Source organism: Lissotriton helveticus, chromosome 4_1 (assembly GCF_964261635.1).
Source record: "Lissotriton helveticus chromosome 4_1, aLisHel1.1, whole genome shotgun sequence".
NCBI lineage: Eukaryota > Metazoa > Chordata > Amphibia > Caudata > Salamandridae > Lissotriton > Lissotriton helveticus.
This window is the reverse complement of record NC_136063.1, coordinates 399,672,768-399,686,694: the sequence shown is the minus strand read 5'-3', so window position 1 is coordinate 399,686,694 and position 13,927 is coordinate 399,672,768. Positions and strand designations below refer to the sequence as shown.

The following is a 13,927-nucleotide window of genomic DNA, read 5'->3' as shown; positions in this document are numbered from 1 at the left end:
AATACAAAGAATACATAGAGCTGGAGGAGACTTCCCAGAAACGATAGAACACACGGCATTGGGAGAGATTGCACAACATATAGTGCAAAAAAAGTGGGAGCCCTGTCACAAGGGGGATAAACCCCAGAATGTTATATCAATAGACCCAAATCAATGCAAACCCGCTCTGTCATTATAGGATGTTCATAAAAGGACCTCTAAAAAGAATATCTGCTAAAGACAATGGGTTGTCACTCTACTTCCCACGAAAGAAGGTATGGACCTATCTAGTGACCAAAACGTTTGACAAAGCACTTCTCCAAGAAATGCTCTTCACCCCTACAGAATCGAAGAATCTTAACAGTCAGGGTAGGCCAGTTGATACATAGTAGTTGTGCAAACCCTAAAGTTGAATTCCTGCGCCACACATAGCAGCAAACATTTTCTAAAAGATGTGGAGTGGCGACATTAGGCAAATCATTACTAGTAATCTGGATAGACCCTAATGGGACATATTAATTTATCTATCAGCACATTAAATACCTTCATGACAGTCTGCTTCATTTATGTACCTAAGTGAGCCAGGAGGATATTCTTATCAAAACTGTCATGCACACTCGCTGAAATTGGCCCCAAACAAGGGATCGTGGGAGGCGACAAACATAGAATTTGACCTCTTTGTTGAAAGAACTGGTCCCACAGTTAGACACAACACTAAAAAAAGAACGCTTCTCCATGATGTTATGAACAACCGCGGTCTAATAGATCTATGGGGAATAACAAATCCTAGAGAAAAAGATACACGTTCATATGTTCCAGGATAGACTTCTTTCTCATTGTCAAAGAAGCTCTGAAGGAACTTTTCAGAAAAATTCTAGTTGCCAGTTCACATACCTAGATGTGAATAAAGACTTGATGACATCTGCACAGATATTATGTGAGGCAGGAAAAGTGACATTGCAGGATTGCCTGGTGAGGGACACAGCCTCACAGAAACATAGGACAAAGCAACTTTAGGTCACATTAGAACTTCAAATCAGAGACATCATGACAAAATATAATATGCAAGTGTCATTTATAACAAGGCATAAGCTGGTGTGTAAGAAATGTTACTTTATCATTCTTTACATGTAAGGCAGAACACATACTAGGCAGTTTTTTAAATGACGTCATCAAGAAAAATGGGGAAAAGCAGGAAGTCCCCTTGCGTCACACCTCAAAGAGGATGTCAAATCGCAGTTTCCACTGTAGTATATGAAACACACGCTTTCTTCATTTGGGAATTGGGATTCCTCCCCTTCTTCATTTTACAGTCAAAGTACGCCTTTTCCTTGATTTCAAACCAACTGCAGCATGTTGACTGTGAAGACTTCTCATTGGGACCATTCTGCGTCTTGAAGATGTTCGGGATGTCCCTTATTGTTTCTCTTTTCTTTAGAACTACTAGCAACAGGAATAAGAAAATGTGATACCATCATGAGCATAGATGATGTTGCAGGCCACTATAGAGTTACACTGTACGCCTACAATATATTACTTGTCTTTAAAGGTCCAAACACCTCTACGTCTGTATAAATATCACTTGGTAATACATTGTTCACCTTCTGCAGTTATACGTTTAACTGGGACAAGAGCAATATTCTTCACACACATATCCCAGGGTACCAAGAAAGCATCTATTGATGAGCATGGCTTTAAACTGCTGACAACTAACATGAAATATCTAGTGGTACTGATAAACCCAGGTATGGAACATATAGCGACAGACAATTTTTTACCCCTCATACTTTAGAGAGAAAATGACTATGCATCTTTACAACTCTCCGTATGGGAGAAGAGTATGAATAGACAAAATGGTAATATTTCCCATCTCTAACTACCTTTTCGGAATGGTGCCTATTTCAATCCAGCCACACTTGCAGACTATCACTTGTGGTATAAAAGACTTTGTATTGGCGGAGATGAAATCCTGGCTTAAGCTCTTAAAACTATATGCTAACACAACAGCAATAGGTCTAAGACACCCAGATATGTTCTCTTACCATCTTTTGTCTCAGTTACCCCAACTTGCATATGAAACACCCGCCTACAGAGAGCTGCCAATGTAGGCACACATGGAAACCTATCTGATCTTCCAGTATTTTAGAAGAAGAATGCTAAAAAGAATAGAAACACTCCTTAAACAGTGAAAGCAATGCAAGAATAAGTCGTACAAAAATTAAGATACACCCATTCGTTCTTAAAAGGGCATGCATATGCCGCAATGTAGGCTTGCTGATTGAAGGTCGTGTCTTCAATTGGCACCTGGGCTGATCGAGAAATAATCACCATAATTGGTGTGATTCGGGGGGGGTGGCGGGGTGAGACCTTTGAGTACCTAAGAAGAGAATTCAGACTTCCTCATAGCTAAAACTGGAAATGCCAAAAACTAAAACACTATCTCACAGAAATAGAGACCAGCGCCCCCATTTTTACCGGAATTCCCTATACTTCCACATATGTACAAAAATGAAGTGACTACAATGGTATGATCTCTGGTATGTATAATACACTCAGGTTTTTCATACGCTCTACAAAGTCATAAGTAAGACTGGAACTCATTGGCAGACTTTGCTGGGAGTGGACAACACTGGGGAAATGAAAACCACTAGGTGCCACTCATGACAAAGGATTATGTGAAGCACAACTCAAATATTTATACTTCAAAATTATACATTCATGTTACTGGTCTCCAATCTAAACTATTCAAGGTAGAATTAATCCCAAAGGACCTCTGTTGGAGGGGCAGAACCACTGCTTGCGATTTAAGCAATATACTCTGTTCATGTGACCACCTTAATGTGTACTGGCAGGGCATTTGAAGAATACCTCAAAGAACTAGTGACTGTCTGTTCTCACCCTCTGCTAAACTAGCAATTCTACATGATACCCTAGACGTATATATGCCACGTCATGGCACTGGGGAAGGTGGATGACTCGATCTACTGCCAAGATATGTATGCTCGGACATGGGCATTAGCAGAGACACTTCATAAAGAAGAGTAGACAGTAGAAATGATGAGACTAATGACTCATGAACAAACGATGTACAAGCTATGAGTATTTGATAACATTTCGTGTCCTTTAACTGAAAACCTAGAAATACCATCACTTTAACTAGCAAGATACATACAAATAGTCACTTTTAACTTTAACACTTTCTTCATTTCCCCCACTTGACACAGAGGAGGACTGAACATGCATTTTAGACGCCATGTGTCACTTGGAGAATGTTCAAATACATGTACTAATGATCGTGGAATTTGTTATGACTAGTATCGGAACAGTATATGCAACACTGCACTTAAAGGTTGTGATACTATCTTATAGAATAGCAATAGCACTACCAGCTGTATTAAGAAATCTACCAGATCGGAAGCTGATTAATAGTGCTAATGGTATGCGTATATGATGTTTTAATTATTTGGTAATGCCTAAAAAAAGAGGTAAACAATGCATCAGTGTGCACAAGTAACGTTATGAACTTACTCAAAAAGGGACCCTTTTGAAAGTGTATTTTAAATTGCTTCAGAGACTGGGTGACCGTGAATGTGCGTTTCACGATTATCATTTGCATACTGTACGAGATAATGCATAATTGTTTCTTGACCCTCTTGACTGTTGAGATGGTCTTCTTATTGCAGTTACATCTGTGGGTCAGTGAGCAGAAGACTCTGTCAGGACAACTTTTGTGCACCACTTTCTTCCCCAACAAATTTGCACTGAAGACCAAGGCTGCCTGTCTGATTATAGTGGTATCACCCTTCCACATAGAGCAATCCATCATTCTGCCAGTGTTTTCCTCTCCTACACACCCCAGGGATGTGTGTTTGACTCTTAGAGGCCTAAGCTTCTATATCAGATGAATGAAAGCGTTTCATGTAGATGATCAGCTCTTTGTGTGATTTACCAATGCTAAAAGAGGAAAGGCTGTCCACAGGACTCTTATGGATGTAGACTGTCTTAAACATAAAAGTGTGCTATGCAGTAGCCAAGGAGGATTCCCCCAAATCAAAGACCGCTACAGCAACATTAGCAAGGGGAGTTTCGGTCTTGGATATCTGTCAGATTACAATGTTGGCATCAGTGCACACGTTGATCAAGCACCATTGCCTTGACAGTCAGATCCATTGAGTGTATTTTTTTCCCCACTTGGTCCTGCAGTATGTTTTGGTCGGGTTCAGGCCACAGATCCTCCACCATTTGGGAATTACTGCTTTAGGGGTCTCTTCTACAGGTGTGGAATCCATCAGAAATGCAAGTTGTTTACTTTTAGTAACACTCTATATTGTGGCATTCTATCTAACTACATATTCCTCACTATCCTCCCTTTCTGTGGAGTCAACATCTGCACAGTGTAAAAAGGTCCCCAGCTATTTTTCGGCACAGTGTCACCTGAAGTTTCTTTGAGTTGATCTGCATCTGAGGGGACAGAAGGTGAATGATTCAGCAAGTAAGCTTGGCTCTATATATATATATAGCATATTTCTGTCCGTACTGGAGCACAGTGAAGTTACCGCAAACTCAGGTGGCTCCACCCCATAACCTGTGAGAGCGACTACTTTGAGGTCTCTGGGTCCAGTCCAGTGCCTGGGAATATTCTAAAGGTGAGGAGTTTGCAGTTAGATAGAGTACTGACTAAAATGAGCGTTCATGAAGGTACGTAACTCGTTCCTCTTCCCACCTGTCCAAAAACTGGCACCATTGTTTCTCAGGACATTTTTGAAGAGGCCTTGTGTGTAGTCTGACATGAGAAAATGAGTGAATTCAGACTGCAGCTGATTTTATGTGGTTGATTTGCGAATCGAGATGGCCAAGTGTCAATAGTTAGAGATACTGAGCTTACTCTAGAGTTGAAGCTTTGATCAACTAGTTTAAACTGTGGTAAATGAAAATATTTTGCTGTCTTAGATGTGCAGCTACTATCGCCATACCATTAGAGAACGCTCTTTGTTGACTTTAGACCGAAATATAAGACTTTAAACTGGAATTCTTTATTGCTTACTAAGAACCCAGTAAATTGCTGATGTTTCACTGCAGTTGGAATATGGAAATAGGCGTGCTGAAGGACTACGGGACTCTTAGATGTAAGACAAGCATTCTGATTGTTTCTTTCTTTATCCATTTGTTGGCTTTCTTTAGAAGAGAATGTGTCGGAACTCCTCTTTTCTCGAACCAGAAAGCAACAGGAAAAATCCCTTTCATTTTTGATGACAAGAGACCTCCTTCACAGGTGTTTACTTCCGGTTGGAGTTGCGCGTGTTGGAATTGCAGAACTTCCTGGAGGAGATTAGAAAATGATAGAGTAGCCATTCTGCACAATATTAAGCACTCATCGGTCTTCTGTTGTTGTTTCTTTCTTTATCCATTTGTTGGCTTTCTTTAGAAGAGATAAATAAATGGCATTGTCATTTACAATGCCAATAGCTTAATCTCACAAATGCGAGACCTATTGCATTTGCACACAAACACACACAGAGCCACACACACACACACACACATACACACACAAACACACACACAGAGCCACACACACACACACACAGAGAGACCCACACACACACAGAGACCCACACACACACACACAGAGCCACACACACACACAGAGCCACACACAGAGCGACACAGCTCTCTGCAGGCACAGCAATGTCACACTACGCAAATTTAAAAATTGGCAGCTATTTGTGGTTGTTTTACACCTCTATACGTTCAAGACGATGTACAGCAGAGGTCGCCTGAATCAAAACCAAGAGAAATCGCAATGAACGGAGATCCCGAGGTGATCTCTCCAACTTCGCAGTGCAAGGGCGCACCCACCAGTTGAGTTTGCTTTGCGTTCCCATGGAAAGCTGAGGATGAAGTCTGGTGCTGTACATTTTTTTGCTGTACAGCGGCCTATGAAAACCCCTTTCCCGAGTTGTTACTCCGGTGAATAGGGCCAGTGGGGAATGCCCGGACCGTAAAAGCAATGAACCCTGCATATTTTAATTCAAGCAATTTCCCTCAAGTGTATTATTTCTATTTTGCACATCACGTTGTCAGTCATATTGTCGGCACACAAAAGCGTCTCTGTTCCCGTTTTAAAAAGCTTTTTTTTCCCGAATTTAGTGCACCCACTATTTGTGTCTCACTCAAGTACAATAAAAAATTGTATTGGTCAGAAAGTTAACATTTGAAGAATTGCAAATAGTTAATTAAAGCATCTATAGGCACTTGGCATTTCATATTCCTATAAAACTGAGCTGGGGGTGGACGCTGCAGTAATTCAAGAAAATGCAATTCACCGGGCATGCTTAACCCAAGCTACCCTCTCAGGACAAAAACGAAACCAAAGAACGGGACTTGGCAGAGGAACTGCTTCAAATGCTTCGGAATCCTGTTCGCATTTTATGGTCACGACTAAAGCAACTATCTTCAACAGTTTGATGAAATAAGAGACCAACCCAGTGTAGAAAGGTTATTTATACCAGCACAGTGAATACACTTCTCTGGAAGCTTGTATGGATTTCGTCCGGCGTAAATGACGCCCTTGCAGTTTGATTAATCATTGATTAATCAGGCTGCTTTTGGCAGATATTTCACATACAAATGTGCACGTCGGCCACACTCAGCATTTCGATATGACGGTAAGGCACTAAAGGCAGTCCACTCAGTGAAAGGTGCTGTTAGCAACGTCAGAATCTTCAATATTTCTCAGTTCCTTCTCAAGAATACAGTGTCCCGATTGTGGAGAACTTTGCCTGCTCATACTTTGATCTGAAGTGGTCACATTAAAAGAAACCATAATATCTACACTGCTTAACAAAATAACTCATTTAAATGTACTGGCATAGTTCAGTGGCTGTAACGATCCGTATGTTGCATGCTTATTTCCATTTACTTGCAGGAGCTTTAGACGAAAAGCAGTGTTTTCTTTTACTGTTGCATTGTAGACCTACAACTAGAAAAGCAAACTCGAGTAACAATGCAATTATGAAGGCAGACAACGCGGTAATGAGGCAGTGCAGGTCTCAGGATTGTTCCCACCGGGGTCCATCCAGCGCGCGCCTCTCCCTCCAATCACCGAAGCCTCCAGTCGCCTGGTGACAACGGGAGACCCGAGGTTCCCTCTGGAAGCTGGCAGCCGTTTTGCAGACTCCTTGCACACGACGACTGAGCAGACTGAAGCTATGTTTATCTGCAGTGAGTGTCCTTGGAGTGGGAACACGGGAAATACCGACCCAGAGCCACCTTTAAATCAGTGTCTTGATAGGCCACGAATTGGTATTGGCGTCACGCGAGAGAGCGGTGCGACGCTTTGAGCGCTCCTCGTCCCACGGTCAAGGGTGCCCTATGCCAACAACCAGGCGTACTTTAGTACTCTTTCAATGTTACAAAATCTGTATTTGTTAGGGTCAATGACTGGCGTTCGAGTTACTGTCTCTCTTCACGTCCTCCCTGGCACGAGCTCACATGCCACGGAGGAGATATAAGACCTAAAGGTAGCCTGGTCAAAATAAGTAGTAAAAAGACAACCCTCTCTCATTGTTTTAATGTCTTCGTAGATTACCCAAAAGGTCCCTAGTTGTTTTAAAAGGGAGTCTTACCCACTAGAACCAGAAAGCGCGCTCGGATACCTTCGGGTCGATTTCGCACTATATAACAAGCACTCGCCATTTGTCTCTAAGCCCCTTCCTTTTCAGAATGGGGGGCGTGTTTTTGACTGTTTACAGCCTAGAAAGAAAGTAAAAAAAGACGCCCCCTAATCCGAAAAGGACGGGGCTTAGTTCGAAAGAAGTTCACTAGGACCTCTTCTCCAATTGCTGGCCACCGTTTAGGAGGCCAGCCAATGGAGAAGAGGGACGGGGCTTAACCTCGCTAGTGATGTTCACTCTACCCTATTGTCTCGCCAGCGAGACTGTGCGTGTGTGCAGTCTTTCGCAGGCGGAGACCTACATTTTTGATGACAAGAGACCTCCTTCACAGGTGTTTACTTCTGGTTGGAGTTGCGCGTGTTGGAATTGCAGGACTTCCTGGAGGAGCTTAGAAAATGATAGAGTAGCCATTCTGCACAATATTAAGCACTCATCGGTCTTCTGTTATTGTCTACCACTTTTCTAGACTGTTTGTAATGCTACCCCTCCGCCCACCACCCCACCCACGGAGTGGTTTATGGAGAGGGTGGAGGAGCAGAGAGCAGTCACTGTTTCACTGAAGACTATCACTCTGCTAGCGAAGGCTGATGACGGCTGTTTTTGCTGCTACTGTTGTTGCTGGGGCCAGGGAGGGGTTTTCGGGTCTGGGTCCGGGTTACGTGTGTTGAACATGCAGAGGATAGAAATATCTGCTAAAGAATGTTGTTTTATGTATTTCTTTTTCAAGGCCCGCAGCTTTCAGCATCTCCCTCCGTCTCAATGCTGTGCATTTCATCGTCCTCATGAGATCCAAACAAAGTATTTCCTGAAAGGGGAGTTTCACAATCTACTGTTGTGCCTCCAGTTAGAAGCTGTGAAGCGAAGCTCAGAACAGTGCGTTAAGGCTGAGCCATGACAGAAGCAATTTGTGCGGGATCAGTCACAGCACGGATAATCTTGCCTATTGTCTCTCGGTAACTTCTTTGAAAAGCCCCGGAGAGAATCCCAGAGGGGCCTGCCTAGCAAGGCAGCAGAACCAGCCTTTTTTCTTGGCAGCATCTGAAGACCCATTCATCTTCCTGCCAGCTGAGCCCAGGTGCTTGCGGGCTTTATCCGAAGTAACAAGACTATGGTGCCTGTAGTGTGATATTTCCTGACTGCTGACAGTCTCGGGGCCTGTGAATCTGCTCTAAAGAGAGGGTACTAATCTTGAAGTCTTGCATTTCTTTTACCCTTTATAACTGATGCAGAAGTCAGAAACCACTACTTCACTGGCTAAAGGAGACCATGATCTAAATGGAAACCGTTTTTGCGAGGATTATCTCCTAAAATTAAGACGCATGCAAAATATGTGATACTATGAAAGAATTGATTGTTTGTTGGCAACTGATACTTTAAAATGTGAGCTTCATTGTCAAGTTGTATGCACACTGATCTGTTTGTGTCGAAATGTAGCACATCCTGGGAGTTATAGACCTATCCAGGAGGTGTTTGTTTTCTCGGTATTTTTTCTTCCTATTTCAAACTATTTATGTGCAAGTAAGAGCCAATTTTAGTTTAATGTGGTCTTGGTAAATATATAATTTTTTGTCCTACTAGATATATTCCATTGTTCCGTTTTAAACGTCAACATGTAAAACTATGTTTATAGTGCTTGCACTTGAACATTCTTATGACTTTTTATATGTTAAGAGCAATCCATAGCCCTTAGCAAAAAAAAAAAGTAAACCCGAGAATACAATGTCAGGTTGGTTGGTCATGTTCAAAGGAACAGTTTCTCCGAAATATGTCCCTGCGCAAAACTCAACATAACATAGGTTGAACAGTCATATTTGAGATTCAGGAACAGAACTGCTACTTTTTCTCAATGACTCGTCTTTCTCATTGCATTCATGTGATTTAAAAACATTGTTTTTTCCGGATGTCTCCTTAGATATGGTTTACCAGTAAACTTTCAAGCGATGCTTCTTCAGCCTAACAGGAAGACTATGAAGAAGTTGAGGGAGGTTTTGTATGATTTATACAAGCACCTGGACAGCAGTGCTGCGTCTATTATAGATGTAAGTTCCGTTTCGGTTATACATTATTGAACTGCGACATGGCAATGTTTGTAATTAGGGAATTGTTTATACATTTCTGGTCTTCTTGCTCCTTACTTAGTGTGGTCTCAGGTTTGGAACTGCAGTGTACATCAATCTGTTTTGCCACACATTGATTTTCAGGAAAGACACATTTGTAGAACAATGCTTTGTTAAAGCGTTTGCAAGAAACCTACATTAGATATGTTAGCAGACAGTACAAACTTTATCCATTTGTCATTCCCAATGAGTAATGAGTCAACTCTTGCTGAACAAAGGAGAAGTTAATTCCTCATTTGATTACTTTTTGTCATCCAACTCCAAATGTCATTCCCAATGCCTCTGGTAGTGTATGAATGTAGTAAAGTAACTTCATAGACGTAGGTGTCTGCTGAGACAACAACTCACAGTTTGTTATACTTTTATCATTTATATTTTGTAAGCGTGGTATGTTTTTTGCTCCTGTAGTCTTGCTTCTTGGGTTGCTCTGGTATAAGGTTATAATAGAGAACTTTTGACTAATTTGACTTACTGGTTATAGTTTTGCATCACATATATACTTCTCATCTGACAGTAAAGGGTGTCCTCTCCATTCAACTCCAGAAGAAAGGTCCCTATGATGTCGCACTCCACAAACTTGACAGACCATACGACCACTTAGCGGTATGCCAACAAACAAGGGGGAGTAGGTCTCTGGTCCTCTGCCGAGAAGCCCTGAGGTCCTGGTCTCGATCGGACAGACAGAGTATGCATCAACTTGCCGCTCACCAGCTGTTCTACACCCGGAAATAGTGAAGAGTACCTTTGTTGTATGAGGCTTGCCCCATGTGGAGCTCTTTAGTACATAAACAGGGGTATACCCAAATTACCCTCCTCTACCTGGGCATGGTACGTATTTTTACACAAGAAAAAATGGTATGGAGGAAAAAATACAAAACAATTCATGAGTAGGGTACATTTAATTACCCTCTCCACAATTTTTGTTATTCTTATTGAATGTATCACAATATGTTTACAACACATATAAACAATGGCACCTAGTCAATGAAGAAGACAAAAAATAACATATACCACAACATTATATACATCAACAAAAGCACAGTTATATATGACGCAAAACCCCTAGAATATCATTTTCCCTAGTGTTCCCCCCCACCCCCAAGAATTCTGGGCGAACAACTCAGAGGTAGTCAATGGTGAAACACCCAAGGCAAAATAGACTAATTTTCTTAGCTCTATTCCAAAAATAACGAATTCCAAGGACTTCTCCTTAGAAGACGTGACCGCGTTTCAGCCTTTTCTTTTTTGGCCTCCTCAGGACAAGGGTAATACATTAATCATTAAAGCGAGACCGGGATAGTGGGCTTATAGCACCAAGGCAACATCTCACCTCTCGAGGTACAATAACCTCCCTCTCCGTGTGGTGACATACCATCCACGTTTTTCGTACGCTCCGTCTAACACAATCTGAACCAATCTTGCTTTTCTCGTCTTCTCGGTCTCGCAAGGGAATCAATCTCCTCACTAAGCCTGAACTCCTGTGTCCTACGTTCGCCACGGCTGCCAGAGGTATTTCCTTTCCACCTTTGCTAAGCACTATTGCCTACATTTGTAGGCGAGAAGGAGATGGGTATTTCGTCAGATCTGTGCTACAGGACATCATGGTACAACCTTCAAGGCCCTCTATCCTATATGTGCGCATTGCTTGGGAATCTATTCAAGAGGTGATGAATGTTCAGGTAGAATTATCCATCCGGATAAAAAGTTACTTACCTACGGTAACAATATTTCTTGTGTATAGTCTATATTCCTGCAGCTTCTTCACCTATCTTTCCCTACCTTGCTTTTACTAGGCATTTTATGTTCCCGTATTTTACATTTATTCTGAGGACTTGATTACCATGAGGAAGGTGCTTTGTGTAAATATGCCAATTTATGAGGGTGGGCTAGTGTTGATGAATAAAGAGGGTGGTGCGAGAGTGCGCCCCCTGGTTAATATTTGGTAAGGCGGTTATGTTTCTAGCAATCTCCTTGAGTTTTTAGATGTCACCTAACATGCCATATGATTACTCAGTACACTTTTAGTAAGGTTGAGTTTATTGTATTCCTGGTCCAGTGCATTCTCTCTTGAGCACGCATCTTTTCATGTGACTATGCTTTTCCTTATTACATTTTTCTCATTTAAATGTTTATTAAAATCCAAACACAATTTTATATAAATATTGTTAATTGAAAATAAAAGCTGAACATAAAAGATAATTCTATTTATCACACATTATATTTAGCTACTAGTTCAATGATGGCCCTCTATCCTTATACAATACATCCTTTTATATGCAGTAATATTACATCTCTAAAAAGGAATTTCAGATCTTCTAAAATGTACTAAGTCAGTTCATACTTTTAAAAGAGACTCATTCCAGAGCAGCTTATTTTCCCTATCCCTTCTATTATTGTGAGCTTAAAGACAGACTGACTGCAAGTAAAAATAAATTATTGTGGTAATTTTTATACCGGGGTAAAATGAGTGCTTAGATCTCTAAATTGTCTTAAAAAACTTTTGCGATTCCTGTAAATACTGTATTATGAGCCACTGGAATATGAGCTTTGGTCACAAGCTGGAGATTTGTTGAATTTCATCCCAAACCTTTTGTATTTCATCACAATCTTGCAACATGCGCATCAATTTTAAAATAGTATTCTTTCATTCTGATAGAGACTTTGCATATTGCTCATCTTAGAATATTCCACAGGCGCCACACTGGATACGGAAAATCTTGAGCAGTATCCTCTGCACGCCAGCAAGTGGCTTTGTCCATGTGGGAAGTGATGTGTGGGGGGCCTATATAAGCACCACCCTGGTGAACTGACATCAGTTCCTTTCTTTCTGCACCAGCAGCGTGAATCCGGAGAGCTACCTTGGTCACTCTTTGACCTCCTTTTTGTTTTACTTTTTGTTGACCCTTCTAGAGCAATTTTCTCATAATATGCTAGCGATATATGTCTCCTAACAAACCTAATGGTTTTAAGTCTTGTCAAGAATGACCCCAAAGTCTGCGCCGAGTGCAAGTTGATGTACCCCATGACGATCCATGAGCCTTGTGATGAAGGTCCTGGCGGTGTGGAAGAAGGCGGCTTCATTTCATTTCCGGTCCTGCTCCCAAGGGAGATCCAGAGGTCGATCCCCGAGGTGTTCCAGCAGACAGTTCTCTTCTCACTCCAAAACGTCTTCCTCGAAGTCCAAGAAGAAGTAATCGAAACGTCATTTGGCTTCCCCATCCAAACAACATACTTTGAGGCCCTGCTCCTGCACTCCTCCTGTGGAGCCAGCGGGCAGCCCCGCTTAGCGCTTTCCTGAGTTCCGTGGAGTGACTCCCACACATTTAAAATAATTATTCGATGCCATGCATGTCATCTTTCGGTCAGTAACTCCCTCTGGTACTCTTGCTGGGATTCCCCAATGCGTACTCCCCCAGCACCAGCCAAGCCCTCTGGATCCGCCCTGGTATCAAGCCTGTTGCCATTTCTGGCTCCAAGGCGCCAGCCAGGCCGTATTCACCTCTGGACTTCCCACCCTTATGCTATTCCCACCCGAAGTGGGGGGTAGAGGGATGAAGGGTATGGACTTTTTGAGGAGGACCCTGACCAAGCAGACAGCTGGTATGAGGAGCTGAGTGATGCCAGTGGCCTGAATACATCCCCAGACTCGGGCCCTGTTTTGGAGGAAGGCCATATTTTACAACCGTGATGCATAGGGCAGCCAAGGTCCTTCACCTACAGCTGCCACCAGTCAGGGTCAAGACCAGCATCAACAAAGGTGCTTCATCCCTGGGTGAGCTCAGCTCTTCCGAGCCATTGCTCCCCTTTAATGAGACCCTCCCAGACCTCCTGAGGACCTGGGCAAAACCTTGCACAGGCGCTCCTGTGCACCGCATGATTGCCTGCCACCATCTCATCCCAGGTGACCCAGCCACCCCCTCACAGGATCCCTCCCCTAAAAGCCAGGTAGTGCAGGACTCAACAGCTAAGGTTAGCCCAAAAGCATTCCCTTTCTCCCCACCAGCTAGGAAATCAAAGAGGCTGGACACTTTTACAAAGAGAAACTTCTCTTCCACCAGCTTGGCCTTGTGGTTGGTGAACACTGCATGCCTCTTGGGCCGAAATTGCCATGTTCTAGAGAACTTGGACGTGCAGCTGCTGCCCATGCTTCCTGAAGAG

General features: G+C 42.5%; 1 protein-coding gene across 2 annotated transcripts in view; it reads left to right on the top strand.

Annotated features, from left to right (window-relative positions):
• ATP6V1C1 (ATPase H+ transporting V1 subunit C1) overlaps positions 1-13,927 on the top strand; it is a 388,190-nt gene that overhangs the window by 288,296 nt on the left and 85,967 nt on the right. For both annotated transcript variants that reach the window (XM_078686908.1, XM_078686909.1), the window contains exon 12: positions 9,565-9,691. In XM_078686908.1, coding sequence (XP_078543034.1) covers positions 9,565-9,691 — 127 coding nt within the window. The remainder of the gene's footprint in view (positions 1-9,564; positions 9,692-13,927) is intronic.